Raw genomic sequence first — 21,197 nt, forward strand, 5'->3', positions numbered from 1 at the left:
ACCGGAAGCTGTGCGAGTGCGCACGCGCACACTACTCAAACAAACCTGTGGCCGAGAGTTTTTAATCTAGGGCTATGGGCCGCAAGAAGGCTGTGCGCGGCCCCAGGACCGAGAGCGGTCGTGCTCGGCGCCCCCCCGGCCGCTCTCTGGATGCCTTCGCCGAGGAGGTGGGCGCCGCGCTGCGGGGTGAGTTTGGAACGATCGGAGCAGCGGGTCGGGCTTGGAAACAGGCGCTGAGAACCCGACCTTCTCTTTCTCTCCCTCTCTCTGCAGAATCCGTTCAGCCTGAGGCGGCCGAGGGCCACGACGGCCCGGGCCCTGCGGCGCTGCCTTGTGCCCTGGCTATGTGGGAGCTTGGCCACTGCGACCCCCGGCGCTGCACGGGCCGTAAACTGGCCCGCCTGGGTCTGGTACGCTGCCTGCGCCTGGGCCAAAGATTTGGCGGTCTGGTGCTCAGCCCCGTAGGCACTCAGTACGTGTCTCCCGCAGACAGGTAGGCACCGGAGACCGGGGAGGGGTCGGAGTGCCTATCCCATTATCTTGTCCTTGTTAAACAGCTCCTTATGGAGGGTATCATTTTCTTCAAGCCTTGCTTACCGGTGTTGGATGTCCACACCTTTCACATGGGCACGGTTGTATCTAACTTGACCTCTATGAGAAGCATAGAGCGAGGCTTAGCGAAGAGCCTAGGAGAAAAAGTTAACTAAACATTGTCCGGCTAGCTCCGCCCCCCCCCCAGCAGCCCCCTGTAAGCTTGTTAGTGAGGGCTCTTTGTACCACTACAATAAACCATAGTTTGGAAATACCAGAATATCTCATCTGTAGTGAAGCCGGTCTCCAAAAGCATGTCTTATTTGGGGCCCCAGAACCTACCCTACATTCTCTGGCAGACAGCTGGTGGCACAGTCAGGGGTCGCTGTCATAGACTGCTCCTGGGCCAGACTGGATGAGACACCCTTTGGGAAGATGCGAGGGAGCCATTTGCGGCTCCTGCCTTACCTCCTGGCTGCCAACCCTGTAAACTATGGCCGACCCTGCAGACTTTCCTGCGTGGAAGCTTTTGCTGCGGCTTTCTGCATTGTAGGTGAGTTTCAGGTTGGCAGAAACCTGTCCTGGCAGCCTGGGACCTGACTGTGCCCCCAAGGACTGTGGTTTCTTCTGGCAGATTCGGAGCAGGGGGACGTGAGGCGAATATTTTGGGGACTGTCAGGACAGCCTTTGGTTTCAGTCCCAGTACCCACATATAGCTTTGACCTTGTAAGCGGAGGGAGAGGCAAGATGGACAGCTGTCTTCCCGGGATGGTGTGTGGGTCGTCACTGTCAAGACAGCACTGCCCCCAAAAGTCTTTGTTCCCAATATCTGAAGGGAATGTAGGGTTCAAGGAGAGGCCCCGATGGAGACCACATAAAACATAGGGACTAACATAGCAGGACTATTTCTCAGCAAATGAGAGGAACCTTGGGGACTGTCGAGGTGGGGAGAGCTTCCTGGATGGCAGGAAGGGGTGGTATAGTTGTGCTTTTTATAGGGTCCCCGGTATATTTTAAGTCTTTGTTCCTCCAGGCTTTTCAGACCTTGCTGTCATTTTGCTTCAGAAGTTTAAGTGGGGCAAGGGCTTCCTGGACCTGAACCGACAGCTCCTAGAGAAGTATGCAGCCTGCCGCAGTCCAGAGGAGGTGCTGCAGGCCGAACAGGGGTACTTGGCTAGCACCAAGGACACCCCTGAGGAGGAGGAGGAGATTGGTGAGGCCTGTTATGGTTGGGAGCCCCAGGGAAGCTGGGAAGCCCATCCAGGTCCTTTGGAGCCTGGAGCCACCACTTTGGTTCTGCCCTGAAATCACTTAAGAGATCACCTTCCTCTCTACTCAGATCCCTTTGATGTGGACTCAGGGCGAGAGTTTGCAAACCTCAACAGGCCTGTTGCCAGCACCTGGTAGGTTATGTGGATTCACGCTAAGTGATGGCTCAAGCCCAATGTGCCTTGTGGGTGTGGCTTTCTGAGCAAGGCCTGGTGGTGATTACAAAATATAAAGCAGCTGCCTGCTGGAGGGGGTTGGGCTCAGAGTATCCCCTGCTTGAGGGTGTCTGTGGTTGAGTGTCATAGGGAAGGTAACTTTGTACTGGCCTATGTCTACACCTTAGTACTTCCAGGCCACCTGTGGACATGGATGACACTGAGTCCGAAGACCACAGTGAGGATTCTGGGGAGGACAGTGATGAGGGTGAAGAACAAGAAGCTTGTGTTAATGGAGGAGACAACAGCTGCTCTCAAGAGGTAGAGACAGAAGAAGAGGTTCAGGCCAAAGACTCCACTGAACTCTGGAATGAAATCAAGAGACACCAGAGAGACTGAAGTTTGCAAACACATATGTTATTGAAGCTGGTGTACATTAGTCCAGAGGTGGCAGTGGGACCCAGGGATGGACAGGCCTGCTGGGACAATTCTGCAATTCTGTGATAGTCTTGTTTGAAGTCCTGCCTTAGAGCTCTTGATAAAGCCAAGAAGGAGTCCCCACACCAATATGAATTCTGTTGCTTTGTACTTGGCTAAGGGTTGGGGAAGTCGACCTGGGTGGATCTGGGCTAGGGGGTAGTCACATACAGATATATACAAGGATATCTGACCAGCTAGCCACAGAGCCCTTAACCCCGATCTCCACCTGTGGGCAGTGTCCCTCTCATGGTGACTATGGGAGAAACTCACTTGGGCCCAGGAACTAGGTGGGGAACCAGAAGGAAAGTAATCCTTAACCGGCCCCTTGCTAACCTGCTGTAGGTAGAACATCTAGATCAAAAGAGAGAAGCTGCAGGCAGTAGAAGCACTAACCCTCACCCTCTGCCTGGGGCCCCGGGAAGCTCAACTGCTAACTTCCTAACTTGTCTCCTGGCCTTCTTGCCTTTGCCAGTGGACACCTATCCTGGGGGAGCAGGGCAGGGCCTCTTCTATGAGGCTTCCACCCATGGCACTGCTGTCATGAGACACAAATCATTTCTCACCTAGCCAACAAGGGTGTGAGCAGCAACACTGGCCTCCACCCCTGGCACCAGTACTCTCCACTCCCTAGTTGTGACTACAGATCTCCAGATCCTACCTAATGACCTCTAGGGGGCAGAGTCCACTGAGAGCATATGACCAATGCTCCAGGGAGGAGCGCCCACTAGTGTCAGGTCCCATCCATCCTATTCTGCGTCCATGGGCAGATGCTGGCCAGGTCCCTCTGAGTTGGCTGCCCATATTCACGGTGGGGCATGCTGGGGCACAAAGGGTTCACAGCACACCAAAAGACACAGCCAGACAGAAGCCACAAGGTTCAGTCAGAGCAGGCAGGTCATATGGTGAGGGAGGAGGCCCCCCCCCCCGGAACCCCTGGCTTCACAAAGTGGGCCCCACAGAGAAATGAGTAGAGCCAGGCTGTGACCATCGGGGTGCTCAGAGGTCAGCCTCCATGCACTTCTCCAGCTCCTTGAGTTTCTTGACGAACTCTTGGGCCTCTTTGTTTGTGCGGCCTTCTAGCATCCGCAGTGCAGACCTCACTGTAGGTGGATATGAGGAAGCCAGATGGGCATGAGGAAGTCAGTTTGGACCAGGCCCGCCACCCTCAACCCCATGGATTCTCACTCACCCTGGGCCCTGGGCCTGCGCAGGTGTAGTGTGATGGGCTGCCCGGGTCTCATGCCCCCTCCCACATGTGGCCTTGTGATGCCACTGATACCACCTAGGCCAAGGGCTGCCTCCCCAGCAAAGTCATTGGTGGACAGCCAGTCGTGATCCATAACCGTGAACAGCACACAGGCCCCGCGGCGGCGGCATGCCTCTGCAGGCACAGAGCTGTAGACAGGGCAGTCAGGAGCCTGCTGCAGCCATATGGCACAGGCATGGGGCACAGCAGGCCAAGCAGGCACTCACAAGTGGAAGAGCTCATCATACACCGGGTGCAATGTCCGGGCTTTGACTTGGGTTCTCTGGCTGCGGACCAGTGGGAAGAGGTGTGGTGGGCCAAGCTCCACAATCACAAAGGGGTCACTCAGGCCTGGAAGATACAGTGTGAGCCAAATGTCTCCCCGGCCCCTCACCCCTGATGCTGCTGCTGCTGCGCCTCACCATTGGCATCCAAGGGCAGCAGATCGGCCGCGTGCAGCACCTCCACAGCTAGCCGCTGCTCAGCTGCCTCGTAATGACATCGGACAGTCAGGCGCCCAAACCGGTTCTGCTCCAGAGACCTCTGTGGGAAGGGCCAGTGGGAAAAGCCAGTGAATGAAGCTGGGTCTCAGAGCAGGCCTGTGGGTAGACAGTGACGTCCCACCTGCTTGAGCTTGTCCAGGTAAAACTGCTCGATGCACTCTCGGGTGGAGCATTTGTGTAGCCGCAGCTCCTCCTCCAGCCTCTGCAAGGGAAGCTGGCACTAGTAACTCTGGTCCCTGGCAGGCCAGCCAGTCATCTGAGCTGCCTCATGGCCATCTGGTTTCACCAACACAAGGATGCCTACAACAGGGCTGCAGGCTGAACTTGTTCCTGCAGAAGGCTCAGCTCAGCCAAAAGCTCACCTTGTAGCTTCCATCCCTCAGGTTCTCCAGGGGCAGCCCCTGGCCCTCAGCATGGAAGAAACTGACCAGAGCCTACACAGGGAAGAGGAGGGGCTTGTCAGAGCCCTGACCTGTGCTGAAGAGCGGTAGGTTTGGGGAGCACTGGGTCTCAGGAGCTAAGGCAAAGCCACTTCTCAAATCTGAGACACCTCAGACATCCCAGGAGGCCTAGGAAATGCCAGCACCTGAGGCCAGACAGCCATGGGAACAGGTGTCCTACAGTATTTGGGGCACAGTGAAGAAGAGCTGCTGGTAGAGCTGTGGAGTGCCCAGGCAGGCTTAGTATCCTATAGGGGCAGCAGGGAGAGGGCTTTGGGGAGATGGACCTGGGAGTTCCTTGTGACCCTACCTCGAGTGTGAAGTGGAAGCGTCCATAAAAATCAGCAGAGACATCTCTGTTTGCACTCAGTGCCTGCAGTATGGCCTGAAGCAGCAGCTCCCAGAGGGCCTCCAGCACCCTGGAGGAACACCATCTCGGTGACTCCCTGGGCCAGCAACCACCCCAGCTACCCCACAGCCTAGCTGGTACCTGTTCAGGTTCTCTTTCACCAGTGAGTCATTCAGCAAGGCCAGCTTCTCATCTAGGTACTTCAGGAGTGGGGCTACAGCCTGTAGGCAGGAGTCCTCAGGGTTGGTCAAATGACTTAGCCTGCCCCTAGCGTATATCTGCACTCCCTGCTCATCCCCTCCGCTTACCTCATCATTCTGAATCGAGTCAGGGGACAGACTGATGTGCTGTACATACTTCCTGATGTCTGCCACCATCTGAGAGAGGGGTGGTGCTCAGAACAAGAGTGGGGATTCAAAATTTGTCCCCACATGGCACAAGTCCCGGGCACCACCCCTCTACCCACCTTGGAAGTCAGATGTGCTGTCACAGTGTGGGCCTCCCTCTGGAGATCTTCATCCAGGGCCTGAATGCAGCTGAGTAGAGGGCGGGGGAGCACTCCCTCCAGCCCATTGGCCCCTTCAGGCCATGCCAGGCCTCTTAGTGCTTGCCCTGAAGCTCTGCGTACCAACTCTACATTGTTGAGCACCACACAGAGCTGGGAAGGTATGACCAGAGGCAGCTGGGCAGCCGTCAAGGGAGTGGGAGGGTGACCCCATCCAGCCACCTGCTGGCCTCACCTGACACGCAGCCACCCACCTGTTCACTCACTGCTTCCCCAGCAGCCCCTGGCTGGGTGTCCACCTTCTTCCTCAGCAGTTCGGTGTAGAAGAGGGAGGCCTCACACATGTCCTAGAGCAGAGATGGGCTGGGAGCTTGGGACCCTGGCCCTGCCCCATCTCCTGATCTACTCCCCACATATCCTCAGCCCATGTACCTGGCTGAGCTGAGTGCCTAGCCCCTGGGCCTGGGCAGGGTCAGGCCAGGCCAGGCGGACCCAGAGCTCCTGGATGTGGCTAAGGCAGAGGCTGGCGGTAGCTGCAGAGCTGCTGTGTTTGGAAGCGGCATCCACAGGCTCCAGCTACAAAGGCAGGAGGGGCTGACATTGCAGGGGTTCGGGGATGAGCCAGCACCATACAACCGAGCACACACTCACCGTGTCTACATCCACAGCTCCCTGCAGGCGCCACTTGGCCTGATCCCTCAGCACCTGCAGCCAGAGCTTCACGGCTGGCAGAAACGGAGTGTGGATGCCAGCCAGGGCTAAGGAGCGGCTTTCCCTGCAGTGAACACTTGCTCAGAGCCCATCAGGACTCACATACCTTCACCCAGAGCATACCAATTCCAGGTAGGGCACTCACCGTCCAGGAATGCAGCTCCAGAAGCGCTGGGTATCTGCCAGGGTCAGGTAAAGCTCAAAGAGCCCTGAAGCCACCTCTAGGTTCATCTTGGGGCTCAGCTCCTCTGTCAGTACCCATGCCTCCTCAGCCACCTGCCTCAGATGGTGGGATTGATTAGGCCACTGCCAAAGTAAATCTAGGGACCCTCTTAACCAGGGACTTCTCCCTGGTCTCCAGTACCCACAGGCACCCAAGATAAGGGACTCCCCCCTCACCAGACGTTCCAGCTGCCGGAAGGTAAGGGTGAAGAAGTCCACCTTAAGGATACTGCAAAAGACATGCCTCAGCCACCTGTTTCCCACCAGCCAGCCCAACCCAGCCCGTTCTGGCCTAGTAGCAGCATCCAGGGGAAGGGCCTACCCATGGAAGAGGCTGGCGTAGACCCCATAGCAGGACTGCAAGTCCTCATAGATGATGTCTGCAAGCTCAACAAGCCCTGCTAGGCGCTGCGGCCCCGGCTGCAAGAAAGCCAGGCTTGGAGTGACCAGTGTACTCCCTGAATGCCCTGTGTCGTCTCCAAACCATGCCACCCAGATCCACACCTGCTCTCGAGGACTCTTGGTGTTCAGGAGCTGGTCATACCACTCACGGTTGCCCCGCTGTAGCAGCAGCCAGTAAAGCAACACAGTGGATTGAAGACAAGGTCAAATTAAGCAGCTGCGGACAGCAGGGCCTGGCAGGGGCCAAGAGAAAGAGGGCCAAGATGAATGCAGACACACCTTCAGGGCAGCAGCAATGTCCATGTTGAGCTCTGTCTCGAAGGGACAGATCTGGAAGGCCGGTTGGAAAAGCTGCAGCTTCTCAAGGCACCTGGTGAGGACAGACAGCTGAGGAGGCCCCACTCCAACCCCAGCCCTCCAGCCCCCTAGTCCTGCTGTGCTACACCCACTTTAGTAGCAACTCCAAGCGATACACAGCTGTGCTGTTGGTGGCAGGGAAGTAATCTCGGAGCTGGCGCAGCAGCCTCAGCCCAAACTCAGAGAAGGCAGAAAAGCTGTCAGCTAGGCTCTCCTCCTGTAGGGAGTGGGTTCTTCCGTCAAGACAGGGACAAAGTCCAAGGCAGTTTTGCTACAGACACTAAAAAACCACTGCTTCACGTAGCTGGCCCAGTCCCTTTCCAACTGCCTGCCCCACTCTCGACTCCCACAACTCTCCCCTCCCCGCACCTATGAGCCACAGTGCCTTCATAGCTCCTGTCCCCTCTGCTCCATACTGCCAGTGCCCATTTGCTCCTGCTGCTCAGACACTTGCCACCTCAGAGGCTTGCCCCCAGCCCAGGCTGACCTTTGAAATGGCATCCGTCCAAAGTTACTCCATGCCACCACCACCTCCTTACTGCACAACACTCGCCCATATCATGTGTTTCCTGTTCTCAAACCCTATGAGGGCAGGTCTCTGTCTCTTGGCTCCCAGTGAACTCTTTACCAATAGCACACAGACCTGTAGCCATGCCTGTGCCCACCTGTTCCTGGGGTAGTGAAGCCGCCTCCTCCCAGTGTGCCTGCACATCTTCCAACAGCCCCAGCAGGTAACCATAGTCCAGGGTGCGCATCTGATGGTGGCGGCTACTGACTTGCCAGTGCCTATAGGAGCCCAAGCTTGTGGTCTGCTCTTGCATAGCAGGTCCCACCCCACAGCATTGTCGTTTCCCATGCTCCACCCACTTACAGCCTTCTCAGGAGGCTCTATTCACAAGGGCCACCCTGCCTACTCACAGCACTGCCAGCTGCAAGGGTGACAGATTGCTTTGGGCTCCATGCAGACAAAGGATTGTGGTCCCAGGCCCACTAAGCTCACCACGCCAGTTGCTGGAGTTTGGCTGGAGAAGAAAGCCAGGGTGGGCAGAGGCCAGAGAGACTCTCCATCATGCTCTGGGCCCCTTATTCTTACTCAGCAGCCCAAGGGCACCCACTACCTCCTCCACTCGATGCTCAAACCAAAGCACACGGCTGAGGAGCAACAGGTAGGACAGGAAGCCCGAGCGTCCACGCTGACTCATAGCAGTGTCCCTCTGGAAGGCAGAACCTGAGGTCTGTCATCAGTTCTGTCTGAGCCCTGCAGGCAGGGGTGCAGGTGTGGCTCCCGTAGCTTCCCACCTGAGTGGTGATCAGCTTGAGGACCAGGTGGCAGTCTCCCTGCACACGGGAGGCACTGGAGCGTGGTTCCAGTTTAAACCAGCGGTCAGCACCTGCCACAGGCACCTCCTGAGAGGAGCAGGGTAGGAAGGTATAAGACCTCAAGACTCTGCCCCTTCTCCCGCCTATAGTCATAAAGGGCTCAGTGGTAGGGTGCTTTCAAACCCCAGAAAAGACAAAACAAAACGAGCTACCCTCTGGGACCCTGCAGAGAAGGGAATGCCAAGGAGGTGCCCGGCGCAGCCCACCTCCTCCAGCCCCAAGAGAGTGGGATGCTCTATGGGAATCACAGGACATTGCCTCTGGAGATGCCCAAGACCTCTGGGGCACTCCCACACACCCACCAAGGATCCTAGTCACCATGCACATCTAATTAGTGTTCCCTGGGTGGCTCTGTCCCATCCCTCCCCACACACCCTGATAGGGATGTTGAGGCATCCCAGGAAGTCATCAGTGTGGTCCTCGGTGGGCCCTGATGTACCATTTGCACGGGCTGACTTGACAATCTGTTTGAAGTATCTGGGCACAACAGGGTGGACAGCAGGGCGGTATCACTCTGGTGGTCCTGGAAAGCCACTGGCCCCTATGGCTAAGCTGCATGCAGGTATAGGGTCATGACTCCCCACCTCCCCCACCTCATACCTGCTCATGCCCTTCAGGCCAATAACTTCATTCAGCTTCCTGCACGCTTCTGCCAGGGATACATCATCGTCGTGGTCCCTGGAGGTGGAAGATGGTTTGACTGGAGTCCCCAGAGCAGCTCTGACCCTGCCCTCCCATCCCTCCCCAAACCAGAGGTGCCGCCACCCCCACATGCTCTGCCAAGATTAGGGTCCTCTACCAGATGTCCAGGTGCAGCTGGTCTGTGTTGACATCCTCAATTTCACTGCAGAGAAGACAGAGAAATGCCTATGAAACTCCCAGACCACATCTGGCCAGGGTTCAGGCAGGAAGATGTCCAAGAGCAACAGGTAGTGGCCATTTCTCCACACAGACTACTGGGCTCACATCCTAACCTCTACTTGCTACCAGTATGTGGTCACAGGGACACCACGCCTGTGGGTCTTGGAAAGTGGATGTGTCACCAGTCCCTCATAAGAGTTGCCTGGGGCAGCAACAAGTGCTCATCATTTGGGGTATTTGGCTATCATCAGGAGCCTTACAACAGGAAGTGTTCCTTCCAGACAGGATTCAAGGTGCTGCTCTTGACCTCGGTGACCTGGATACACTTGGCGGGCAGTGGGCTGCTACGCTTGCTGCCCTTGCGGAAGCCAAAGCGCTGCTCCTTCTGCCCACTTGACTCCTGTGGGGCACTTGAGGCCGGCAGGATGCCCAGCATGCAGTACGGGTCACTGAAGCCTGAAATGGAGCAGCTGCCTCAGCCCTTGGCCCTCATGTTCTCCACTGTCCACAGCTTCCAGAAACAGCCGCCAGGCACTGTGAGGTCCTGCCAGATACCCACTCACCATTGGGGTCTTTAGCCAGAAGGTTCTTGGCACGCATGACAGAAACTTTCAGGACATATGTGGGAGCCTGCAGACAGAAGGGCACTGGGGCACTTCACAGGACTAAGCATCCGCAACATGCATGTTACAGTCCCCACTTTTCCTGCCACCCTGGTGTCCTTTCCTGCCACACAGACACTGCTGCTGGCCAGCCGATATCTGTCTGGGTGTGCATAGCCTCACCTTGGCTTTCTTCACACGTGCAATGGCCTCCATGTGTTCTTCAGAACTGGTGCCAAACACCTGTGGGTGGTGGACAGGTAAGTAGGAGCCTGGGGAGAGGCTGGCGCTGTCTGGGGGTCTCAAGGAATGCGCACAGGGTGAATGTCCCCCTGTCCTACCACACGGAAGGTCACTGCCCCCTGGGGCTGTGGTTCTGAGCACTCAGAGGAGTGAGCAGGTGAGGCATGGCACAAATAGAGTTTGTGGTGAGCAGGGCAGGGACAATTCAGAGCATAATCCAGGGGGGAGGGAATATGCCCTCTGACTACTCCACCCTCCTCTGAGTACCAGTCGGTCCTTTCTAATCATGTCTGTGTTATCTGTCTTGCATCCTCTGCACCTGTGTCAACATGTCTACCCAGGTCTCCACACACTGGATATTTCACCAATGTACACTGGTGTGTGCATTTTGTGTTGTCATCTAGGTGATAATGGCCCGTGTGTGTGTGTGTGTGTGTGTGTGTGTGTGTGTGTGTGTGTGTGTGTGTGTGTGTGTGTGTGTAAGTGCACGCACACATCTCAGTCCTCCCCAGAGTAAGGCAGGGTGGGTGGGGCCCAGGGGTCCTTCTCACCTGCTGAATGTAGCTTAGCAAGACTTCCTCATCATCTACCTGGTCGGGGCCCATGGTGCCTGCCCGATGGAGGACTGTGTATAAGGCCTCCTCGTAGAGCATCTCCACCTTCAGGAAACAGGCCCTGAGTTCCCAGCCACAGCAGAGCATCTCAGCCCCTGCTCTACCCTTCTGGTGCATCAGCCCCAAGCAGCTCCTCCCACCACTGAGTGGATCCCCAGCCTCTGCTCCTGCTCACCCAGCTGCACTACCCACCTGTAACCAGACCATGGGCCCTACAATCCTGGAGAAAGGAGTTACAGTCACTCCCTGGGTTTAGACACCCCTGACACCCATTACCTCCTCCTGGGTCAGGGCTCTCATGCCACGGTTGGGGTCCACAGGCTCAGCAGGGGCTGGGGAACCACTTCGCAAAAGAACCTGTGAGGGAGCGTGCAGGTGAAGGTCTGTGAAGGTCAGGAGCTGTCTGCAGCTGTCCCCAGACCCTCTAGCTTGCTGCATGAAGGTGCTCCAGGGAGATGAGAGGTCAGAGGTTTGAAGTGAGGGGTCAGATAGGACCTAGGACAGTAGCCTTGCTGAGTAGCAGTCCCTAGACCATTTAGAAATGGAGCCCTTACCTCAGGGCATGGCAGGCCCTGTCTGCCATCCCCCTTTTTCAGGATGAGGCGCATGTGGGCGAAAAACTCCACACCATCCCCGGGTTTCCTGGAAGAAAGCCTGGGTCAGGACATGATTCAAGGAACCATGGATCAAGGGGACAACCACAGTGTTCTTGGCCTTGAGCTCAGACCTCCTGGTCCCTCTTCCCGCCCAAGTGGATTGGCACTGGACATCGAGTGAACAGGCCAGTAGTGAAGGGAGGCCAGGCATACGTTCCCTGCAAAGTCAGCCGTAGGGTACCCACCAGGCTCCTGTGGGAGGCTCCTGTGAGTCCGTGCCTGTGCTCTCGGGCTCCTGCTCTGTCTTGCGGCGGAAGGAAGGGCACACCTGCACCTGCCTGAGCACGCTGCTTTTGATGTCCAGCAAGGTCGACATGGCAGCCACCTGCAGTGAGCACAACATCAGTTTGCCCACTGCTTTCTCACTGCACCACTGAAGCCCATGGGTCTGACACCACCCTGCATTGTGCTGAGTCCCTGGAGGTGACTCTATGGATTCTGCTGCCACACTGGACAAGTGACCTTTGTGTCCCTTGTACAGTGGCCCTAGGATGTAGTGACAGATACCCTCATATGGGAGTGTCAGACACAGCGTTGGTTCTGTGAGAAAGTACTGCTGGGACCTCAGTAGAGACAGGTGTGTTCTGCTCCCACATCCAAGGCCAATGCCCCAGCTGAGCCCCAACCACCTAGGGCAGCGTGACAGAATGTGTTTCCTGTGTCCTCACCAATACCCTTGTCCAATTGGGGCCAGGACAGATACTACCCAGGCCTTTTCCACAAGAGGCTAAGCAGTGAGTCAGGGCATGAGTCTGTGGTTTGGCCCTTAAACCCATGAGTCCAGGGTAGGGTTGGCACCTGTCCCGGAGGCCAGAATGCCCAGGAGGGAGCCGTTCTTTGGTCCTGATGCACATCTAGCACAACATAAGGGGCCAGTACCCCTGAAGTAGAATTATCACCCACAATCAGTAAAAAGAGCATGAAGCTCCCGTGTCCATTGGGGAAGGCTGAAAGTGTTCAGCTGCATGCCAAGCTCCCTGTCTATTAGTCATTGAATCAGTTGCCTGCCTGTTGCTGGGGCAACCAAGCTATCCTGCTGCATCCTGCATCCTGCCAAAGTGGCCTGGCTGTCATCTCTAGGAGAGTGGTCTTCCAAACTGCAAATAGAGTCTAGGCCCAGGCTAACACTGACTCTGACCCTGTGGCTTCCCCTCAACCATTCCACTCTGAACTTGAGGTTCAGGGGTGGAAATGTATGGACTGAACCCATCTGTAGTCCTGGTAGGTGGCTGGGACATCAGGGATCACAGTGACAGTTCTGAGATTGAATACCCGGAGGGCACCCTTCTCTTTGGGGTGATAGACTGAGGATCATCTGAGAATCTCTGCTTCTCTTATGCTTCATGAGTTACCAGTCCCCACCTACCCACATTAGGGAGGAAGAGCTGGCAGTATTCACATCTGCATAACCTTCAGCAAGGGCTGTTTACTCTGCAGATCCCAAATTGAAGGGCAGTGTGGCACCTGGGATACCGTGGCCTTCCATCCATTTCATTACACCACCCTGTCATCCCCCACCCTGGGCACACTTATGGGTCTGGGTTCCCTTTCTTTCCTGAGAAACACTATCCCTCATCTAGGCCATCTCTGTCACACAGCACCCATCCCTTGGGGTCCCTGTCTTGCTGGCCACATTAACAATAAATATACTTATGTCTATACCTGCCATCCACCATAAGACACTGGAACTCATATACCCAGTTTCATTAGTCCTAGCAAGGGGAACTTGTCACTCGCATTTCAGAAGACAGGAAGGTTCTGCTCCTGGCCCAGGGTCTCAGGGCTGGTCTGAGGTTGCAGAGCTTCTTCTGTCAAAGAGCCTGTCTGTGGTGAGAAGCTCTCCATCTTACCTCTCTTCCCACTATTCCCACTTGTTCAGGCCAGCACTCCTCAGGGGTGCTGCATTCTGACCCCTTTGCTCCAACCAGTTCCTATCTGGTGAGACTCCAGAGCGTCAGGTGTGAAGGAGGCCAAGTGACTGCACCCTGAGGGGAAGCCCCACAAACCTCCTCCCAAATATGGGGGCCCAGCAAACCAGTCCTGAGGTCCCAGGTGGCCAAGTGTCACAGGCCCAGCTCCTCTCTAACTCAAGGGAGGGGCTGCTCCCCCTGCACTCCAAGCCAGGAAAGCTGCTGCTTCTTGAGCTGTTGCCAAGGCAACCGTCAGCTGCATCTATGTGTAATGGGTCTACGGGGGCTCCCAGTTCCAGAGACAAATGTGACGCAGAAGCAAAGTAACCCTGACAGCACAGGAGCTAAAGGATGAACCTCTGCCCTCGCTCAAACAAGGAAACAGGTGTGGCCTTGGGAACTTGCCCAGGGTCACTACCAGCAGGTGGTATCCTGGGATTTAAGGCTCTGCTGTGCAAACACTGTATTTTCCTGTGGTGTCCTGAGCTTGGGTTCATCTGTGCACCCCTAGAGTCTGTTGCTAGGATGAGGCCAACAGCAGTATGTCAGTACCAGTCTCCATAAGAGCTGGTTCATCCTGATACCCAGAAACAGCTCTGGTCCCCTTAGAAACCTCCGGCTACCTCAGCAGCTGTTAAGTTCTCTGACCCAATAGCCCAGGATCCGAGAGATGGCTGTCAAAGAGGCCTCTGACTGTACCCAGCAGGGGCCTCATTATTTACCTCTACTATCACAAGTCTGGCATTTGACTACTGCCCATGGATTTCTGGAAACATCAGCCTGCAGAGGGCAGCAGTGAGCTAAGGGCAGAGCTAGCCCCAAGCCCCACCTTCTACACCAGTCTTTCTGTCCTCTATTTCACTGTTCTCCTGGGCTTCAATAGTAGCACATTAGGATATACCCACAGCCTTGGTCATACCCAGTCGCTAGTGCGAGAGTCATAGCTCCCAACTGTCTAGTAAGCAAAGGAAGGACCAGCCAGGAAGCTCTTTCTGTATGAACTGGGGGCTAAGCCAAAGTTAGTCACCTCATTCCTGTCTGTGACTGGTGCAAGCTGTGCAGAGGCAGGATTTAACCCAGGACTCCTACCCTAAGCTGTCACCTACTAGCCAGCCATTTGAAAATCTGGTGGCAATGAGGAAGAGAATTTAAGGACAGCTTAGGAGAGGGGTGGAGGGGTCTTCCTAGGCTCCCAACCCACAGAAGCACTAGAGTGCTGAGGAGGACACCTTTAGTACATATGGATCTCTGGAAACTGGGGCAGATTAATGTGATACAGTGGCATCCGGGGTCTCCCCACCTGACCCCTCAGACCCTTCTCAAGTCTTCCTGAATTCTCAGATCTCCCCCATGGCCCCAGAACCTCCCTGACTTCCCCTCCTCCATGTAGAACAGTGGCCCAGTACAGCTCATCTGGTCTACCAGTTACACATGTTGCTCAGGCGTTCATTCCTCCCTGATTTCCCAAAGAGGAACCAGGGGATCTGCACTTTGATCTCTGTAAGTGAACTAGAGCTTCTCCAGTCAAGGCCAGCAGCTGGTGGATTCTCTCCACGCCCCAATGATTGAGAATGGTCCAGGAGCCTTACCTGCTACTTACCTGTCTCTGTTGAGTTGTTCCAGATAGGCTGTTTTTGGTGATGGGGAGGGGGGATTGTGGTTACCCTCCCCGGTTCTATTGCGGTTTCTACCCCTGGAAGGCAGGAGGTCCAGGGGAAGTATGTGTAATCTCTCTCTCTCTCTCTCTCTCTCTCTCTCTCTCTCTCTCTCTCTCTCTCTCTCTCTCTGTGTGTGTGTGTGTGTGTGTGTGTGTATGTCTGTCTCTGCTCTCTGTGTCTCTGTCTCTGTCTCTGTCTCTCTCTCTCTCTCTCTCTCTCTCTCTCTCTCTCTCTCTCACACACACACACACACACACACACACACACACACACACACACACGAGGTCAGACCCCAGACCAAATGGTGGGGCCCGAATTCCTGGGCGACCAGGGAGAAACAAGGCTTACCCTGGCAGGGATTTCAGGTTAGTAAGGGCAAGGGTCTCACGGTCGGTCGTCGGAAATGGGAGGGACACGGGCGCTGGGGTCGTTTTCCTCTGCTAACTTGATGGGATTCAGTCAGCTGGGAAGGCTTTAGAGAAGCCCCACGGGGCGTCTCCGAGGTCACCAGCACCTTTCAGTCAGCGGCCTCTGCTGGGAAGAGGGGTTATAGTCAGCGGCGACCGTGGGAACTGTGGCTGCAGGTGCGCACTCTCTGGGTCGTGAGGTCCCGCCCTTCAATCCTCCCCCGCATTCTGCAGTGCGGACCCCGAGGCATCCTCAAGGCGCTCACAGCCTAGGACGCCGGACGTGCGACCCCGCCCCTCTGAGCCCGCGCGGCCTCAGTTTCCCCTGGGCCTCAGTTTCCCGTTGCCCCTGACGCCTTCAATCCCCAAGCCCCATGGAGAGCGGAGTGTAGAAGCCAGGGGGCCTGCGCCCGAGGGGGGTCGCATCTGTCCGTCCGTCTGTCTTTCTGGGTGGGTGGGAGGCAGGTTAAGCCCCGACGGCAGTCTGACGGCACCCGGCAGGAGTTACAGCACTCACCGTGGGCAGGGGTTGGGGCCACAGGGTCGGGGGTCCCTGCTGGCGTCGCTGTCGCACTGGCTGGGGACACCAAGGCACAGCCACCGCTAGCAGCCACGCGCACTGGAGACTGAACACTGCAGAGCGGGCGCGACGGGCGGGGGGCGCGGGCGGGCGGAGGCGGGGCCTGGCCTCGTTTGCTGGTCAGAGGTTCCAGCCCTGTCCTCCCCCACCCTGCGCGTCTGGGGTAGGGAGGGGGTTCCTGCCCACCTGGTGCTGGCCAGAGAGCCCCTGTTCCCGGCTCAGTGCTCAGTAACCCACAGGTGGGTGCAGAGAGGGGCGCTCGCTTGATTGTGCTAGCCCCTCCATCACCACCACCATCACCACCGCCCCGCCCTCGAGGGAAGAGGCTGTCGCGGGGTCTCCTTCCCAGAGCTGCAGGGAAGAAGCTACAGCCGCCCAAAGGAAAACACGAAGTGCCTGGGTTTCTTGAAGTGCTGTACAGTCATATCCAAAGTCAACCCTCTCACCAAAGCTCTGCCCCTCAGTACTGCCTGGAGCTGCTCTCTTCTAGGGAAGTCAGCTCTGGCATTAACCTGGGACATCTTATGACGCCATTACTATCCCTGATTGTGCGCAGAAGGCTGGGTTAGACCACAGTAGCTGGATCCTGCTGTTTGAAGCCCACTTACCCCCTAGATCTCCTCCTCACTCATCCTCCACCACTTGAGCAGAGTGATGGTCACCTGGGGGCTTGTTAAACCAGTTGTCTGTCCAGTCCCAAATGTGCTGGCTCTGGAGCTGGGGCAGAGGGAGTACCTGACAGGGTTCCTGCCGTAGTGGGTTCTCAGCTACCCATGGAGAGCTGCCGAGTCGTTCTTGCCTGTTTCAGGGCTCAGTAGGCGTCTGGGGACCAACACCGACCTTGGTAGGATACCCCTGGCCGCCTTGCTTTGGAGTTTATCCCAAAGGTCTGTTCTTATGGGAAGGACTCCAAGCAGTGTGAGGATCAGGAAAGCAGGCTTGGGAATCCTCCACCCCAGACTGAAGCAAAGACCATCTTCTCTGGGGAGGTCAAACTGGAACGGGCTTCCAAAGAAGTACCGGTCAGGGGCCTTTGCTCCTCATTACCTGTAACTGGGAGGAAACCTCCGGGAGGTAGCAGCCTGACAGCAGCCCTTCGTCCCAGGGAGCATACAGGTGAGGTGGATGTTGCCACCTGGCTCTATCCCAGGTCACATCTATGCCAAATCCTACACCCATCACTGTGAAGACAGACAGAACAAAATATTGTCCTGACTTGGCACAGCCAGGTCAGGCAAAGGGGATGAAAGGTGTGACGTGTGACGCCACTGTCAGGTTAAGGGTGTCAGATGAGCAAGGGAGGAGGGGTCCAGGACTCTGTGCCCCACACTGTCTCTCTATAGGGGATAGGAATTGGAGTGGCACAGCTGACCTCCCTCCCAGGATCTGGAGTTGCTGCGCCCACTAGTGAAGTCTTGCATCAGGTTTTGCCAACCTGTTGGAACAAACGCAGTCTGGTTGCCATGGTGATGGTAATGGCTTTGGGGTAAAAGGATGAGCTAGAGGCTGCTGTAAACAGGAAGTGGGGGGGCAGGCCCACTGCAGGGGCTCCAGCTTCCTAGAAGCTAGACTAGCTGGGTGAGCCCTGCTCCTGTCTTTGACAGGGAAACTGAGATGCAAACATGAAAAGAGGCTTTGAGTCACATAGCAACAGACTGAGTCCCAAACCCTGCCCCCAAAGCCTAATTTTCCTTGGGTTCTTCCTTCCATAGACCTTTAGTGTGTGAGTGTGTATAGAAGGGGTGGGCGGGTTGAATGAATGACAACCCATTGGTGACTCATGTCGTTATCTTTCTTGACTCATTCTAAGGCTGTCATGGGTCTGGGCCACAGGGTCACCTGGGCACATTCCTCCTTTGCTCAGAGCCTTGGTTGTTCTCATCTGTAATAGGGGATGTAACTGACCCTAGAGATTGCCAAGGAATCTTAATACCTGGGCTCCTCCTGAACCTGGAGCCAAGCTCCTCCTACAACAGGGAAAGGCAGACTGCCTAGTAAGGACTCAAAGGGTCAGAGACTAAGGTCTTTGGTGAAGCACCCCCAGGCCTGCAAGAATATATTCACCTGCTGAAAAGAAGTGGCTTTAGGGTTGTGTGTGGCTCAGGATAGCCTTCTGCCTGAGAAGCTGGTCCTTGAACTGCAGTTCACACTAAATATTTTGTGACTTTCTTGCAGCCGGTATCCACGTAGCCAGAACCAGTCCATGTCTGGGTGTTACCACACATGAAGCTTTTTGTTTGTTTGTTTTAAACCAAAAACAATCATGTTCTCATGTAGCTCAGGTTGACCTCAAACCTCAAACTTGCTATGTGGCCTGGTTAACTTTGGTTTTCTGATTTTTCTGCCTTTCCCTTTGAAGCTCTGTAATTACAGGTATGTGCCACCATTTCCAGTTTTACGCAGTGTTGGGGACTGAATCCAGGGCTTTGTGCACACTAGGAAAGGACTTGATCAATAGCTACATTGGGCCAAAGATTGACTAATTTGTCAATCTTTTTTGCTTGTTTTTGTGTAGGGCACTACTGAGGACCTAACCTAGGGTATGAGGCATGCTAGGCCAGCATTCTATCACCAAGGAATATCCCAGCTTCACATGCTATTTTTGTGGGGCCTGGCTGGAGGGAAGGCAAAAGAAGCTGGTACTGGACAGGGTCGGCCAAGAGCAACACAAAGACTATTTTTTAGGTGGGTCTGAGTCCATCTGTAAGACTCTAGAGTACCTGCTGAGGAACACAAGCTCTTGGCATCTGTCCTCAGAACCAGCGAGGGGTAGTGTGCCAGGGCCCATTTTCCCTAAGGGCCCACTGCTACAGTCACAGGCTGAGTGGAGATAAAGGACAAAGGCTATTATCAGGTGACAGCTGGACACACAATGCATAACTGGCTTCTGTGTGCCCACCATTGCTTGCAGAATCTGGGGTTTGGAGGCATCCTCCTCCTTCTCTCTTCTCTGGGACTAGAACCTTCCAGAGACAGGAACCCCTTGAGGGGCAAGAACTTTGCTTTTAAGGAGGTGTCCTGGAATGAGGACACATGATCAGGCTCAGGCAGGCAGGGCTCACATGAACAAGCCCAGACCCGTTTCTCCTGTATTTTTGCTGTTTGTCCCTTTTCTCCTTCAAGAGTTCAGGTATGGTCTCTAGGCCAGGCCAGAGAGCTGGCCTAGAGAGAATTGGTGGCCCCAATTTAGGCTCCCCACCAGGCTCAGTGACTTCTCAGAGGCACTAACAATACCTGGAGGCCTCTAAGAGTCTCAAGAGCTACCAAATGCCCCCATCTCCACCTCAGGGTCAGGGTCAGGTGGGACCAGTGCCCAAACACAAAATTTCTTGAGCCCTCCCTGCTTGGATTGGTTCAAATCAGCTCCTGAAGGTACAAGTCAGTGCTGGGCCCTGACAACCTCAAAATGGTATAGCAGATCCAGATATCTTTGGGCACTTGTCTGCTGGATTACCCAGGTGTCCTTAGGGTTCCTCTTTGGATAGCCAGGGGCGGGGGGGGGGGGGGATGGGACGGGACGACACACCAATAAGCTTGAAACCATCATTGTTGGGTGCAGCAGTGGCTAGGTTTTCTAGCTGGCCAAGTCCCAGTGGGGCTGTGTTAGATAGTTTTATGTCAATTTGACACAAGCTAACATCATTTGTGGGGAGGGAACCTCAATTAAGAAAATGCCTCCAAGGCTGGGTGGCAGACGTGCACATCTTTAATCCTTGCACTCAGGAAGCACAGGAAGGGGATCTCTGTGAGTTTGAGGCTAGCCTGGTCTACGGAGTGAGTTTCAAGTCAGCCAAGGCTAAACAATGAAACCCAGTGTGGACCCCCCCCCAAAAAAAAAGGAAAAGAACATGTCTCTCCATAAGATTGGGCCGCAGGCAAACCTGTAGGGCATTTTCTTAATTAATGATTGATAGGGAAGGGCCCAGCCAACTGTGGGTGTTTGCATCCCTGGGCAGGTGAGCCTGAGTCCTATAAGAAAGGACAAGGAAGTAAGCCAGTAAGCAGCGCCTCTTCAGGGCCTCGGCATCAGCTCCCACATTCAGGTTCCTGCCTTGTCTGAGTTCCTGTCCTGACTTACTTTGATGATGAACAGCAATGTGGAAGTGTAAGCCAAATAAACTCTTTCCTCCCCAACTTGTTTTTTGGTATTTCTTAATAGCAAAGACAAAGACCACAATGGACACTATGGACAGAGCACAAGGCCCAAGCTCCTAGGAGCTGCTTGGGAACCTGATGGACAGGGCCAGCCCTGAACTGGAACTGTTTTTTTTTTTTTTTTTTTTTTTTTTTTTTTTTTTTTGGTTTTTCGAGATAGGGTTTCTCTGTGTAGCTTTGGAGCCTATCCTGGAACTCACTTTGTAGATTAGGCTGGTCTCAAACTCCGAGAACCACCTGCCTCTGCTGGGATTGCATTCCTGGGACTGTCAAAGACTTGATTTAAAATAAAGATTTTATAACTCTTTGTGTGTGTGTGTGTGTGTGTGTGTGTGTGTGTATGCATGCCATTTATCTGTGTGAAGGACCAAAGGGGGCATTATTGGATCTTTTGGAGACTGAGTTACCAACAGTTACAGAACAGCCAGACACAGTTGCTGGGAATCAAACTCCATTTCTCTGCCAGAGCTCTTAATCACTGAGCTGGCTCTGTCACCATAACCAACTACACCAGGATGAGACTGTTATGTGGTCTTGACCTTATTTTCCTTATCTGTAAAATGGACAGCCAATATTTTTGGAATTCAGGTCTTTCATGTGTAAATTATGAAGTCACCCCCCTCCCCTGCAAACTCCAACCATGAAGGATGATTGGTTTCTATTCAGCTCAGTAGCAGATCCACAGGGACTTAGCCTGGGTGGCCCTTAGGATAATGAAACTGGGCAATGGGCTCCTGAGGGAAGTTTGCAAGTTCTCATCTGGTAAGAGAAACACATTGAGAAGTCCTGAGTGGATGAGACCATAGAAGCAGAGTAGCTAGGGCATCAGGAGGCCAGGCTGAACGCTGGCTGTGTCCAGCAGGCACTAAACACAAGCCATGGAGGGACATGCACAAGTGCATGAGAGCAAGTGCATGAGGCTGCCTCGCCTCAGTTGCCTTGTCTGTCTAGTGGGGACATT

At 55.0% G+C, this 21,197-nt stretch overlaps 2 protein-coding genes across 3 annotated transcripts; one reads left to right on the plus strand and one right to left on the minus strand.

Annotated features, from left to right (window-relative positions):
- Positions 1–17: 17 nt before the first annotated feature.
- Tsr3 (TSR3 ribosome maturation factor) lies at positions 18–2,518 on the plus strand. 2 transcript variants are annotated; one of them, XM_027425041.2, is made up of 6 exons: positions 18–186; positions 274–493; positions 867–1,084; positions 1,565–1,744; positions 1,871–1,934; positions 2,144–2,518. In XM_027425041.2, exons 1-6 carry the CDS (start codon positions 75–77, stop codon positions 2,352–2,354), a joined length of 1,005 nt encoding a protein of 334 aa, XP_027280842.1. In that variant the 5' UTR covers positions 18–74; the 3' UTR covers positions 2,355–2,518. The 2 variants fall into 2 exon arrangements, with proteins under 2 accessions (XP_027280842.1, XP_027280843.1); XM_027425042.2 differs by having other exon boundaries at positions 20–186; positions 891–1,084.
- Baiap3 (BAI1 associated protein 3) lies at positions 2,352–14,770 on the minus strand. The gene is made up of 33 exons (XM_027425039.2): positions 11,712–14,770; positions 11,425–11,512; positions 11,147–11,227; positions 10,808–10,915; positions 10,197–10,256; positions 9,975–10,041; positions 9,672–9,867; positions 9,350–9,394; positions 9,151–9,228; positions 8,925–9,027; positions 8,470–8,577; positions 8,289–8,384; positions 8,089–8,192; positions 7,836–7,956; positions 7,263–7,387; positions 7,093–7,183; positions 6,916–6,972; positions 6,734–6,831; positions 6,589–6,640; positions 6,335–6,465; positions 6,130–6,253; positions 5,911–6,054; positions 5,733–5,825; positions 5,440–5,631; positions 5,282–5,350; positions 5,115–5,194; positions 4,935–5,043; positions 4,547–4,618; positions 4,306–4,386; positions 4,104–4,224; positions 3,909–4,032; positions 3,625–3,830; positions 2,352–3,535 (listed from the first exon to the last, which is right to left on the minus strand). The coding sequence occupies exons 1-33, from the start codon at positions 11,867–11,869 to the stop codon at positions 3,432–3,434; spliced, it is 3,486 nt and encodes a 1,161-aa protein (XP_027280840.1). The 5' UTR covers positions 11,870–14,770; the 3' UTR covers positions 2,352–3,431.
- Between the last annotated feature and the right edge of the window lie 6,427 nt (positions 14,771–21,197).

The sequence above is a fragment of the Cricetulus griseus genome, chromosome 7, assembly GCF_003668045.3.
Source record: "Cricetulus griseus strain 17A/GY chromosome 7, alternate assembly CriGri-PICRH-1.0, whole genome shotgun sequence".
Classification (NCBI taxonomy): domain Eukaryota; kingdom Metazoa; phylum Chordata; class Mammalia; order Rodentia; family Cricetidae; genus Cricetulus; species Cricetulus griseus.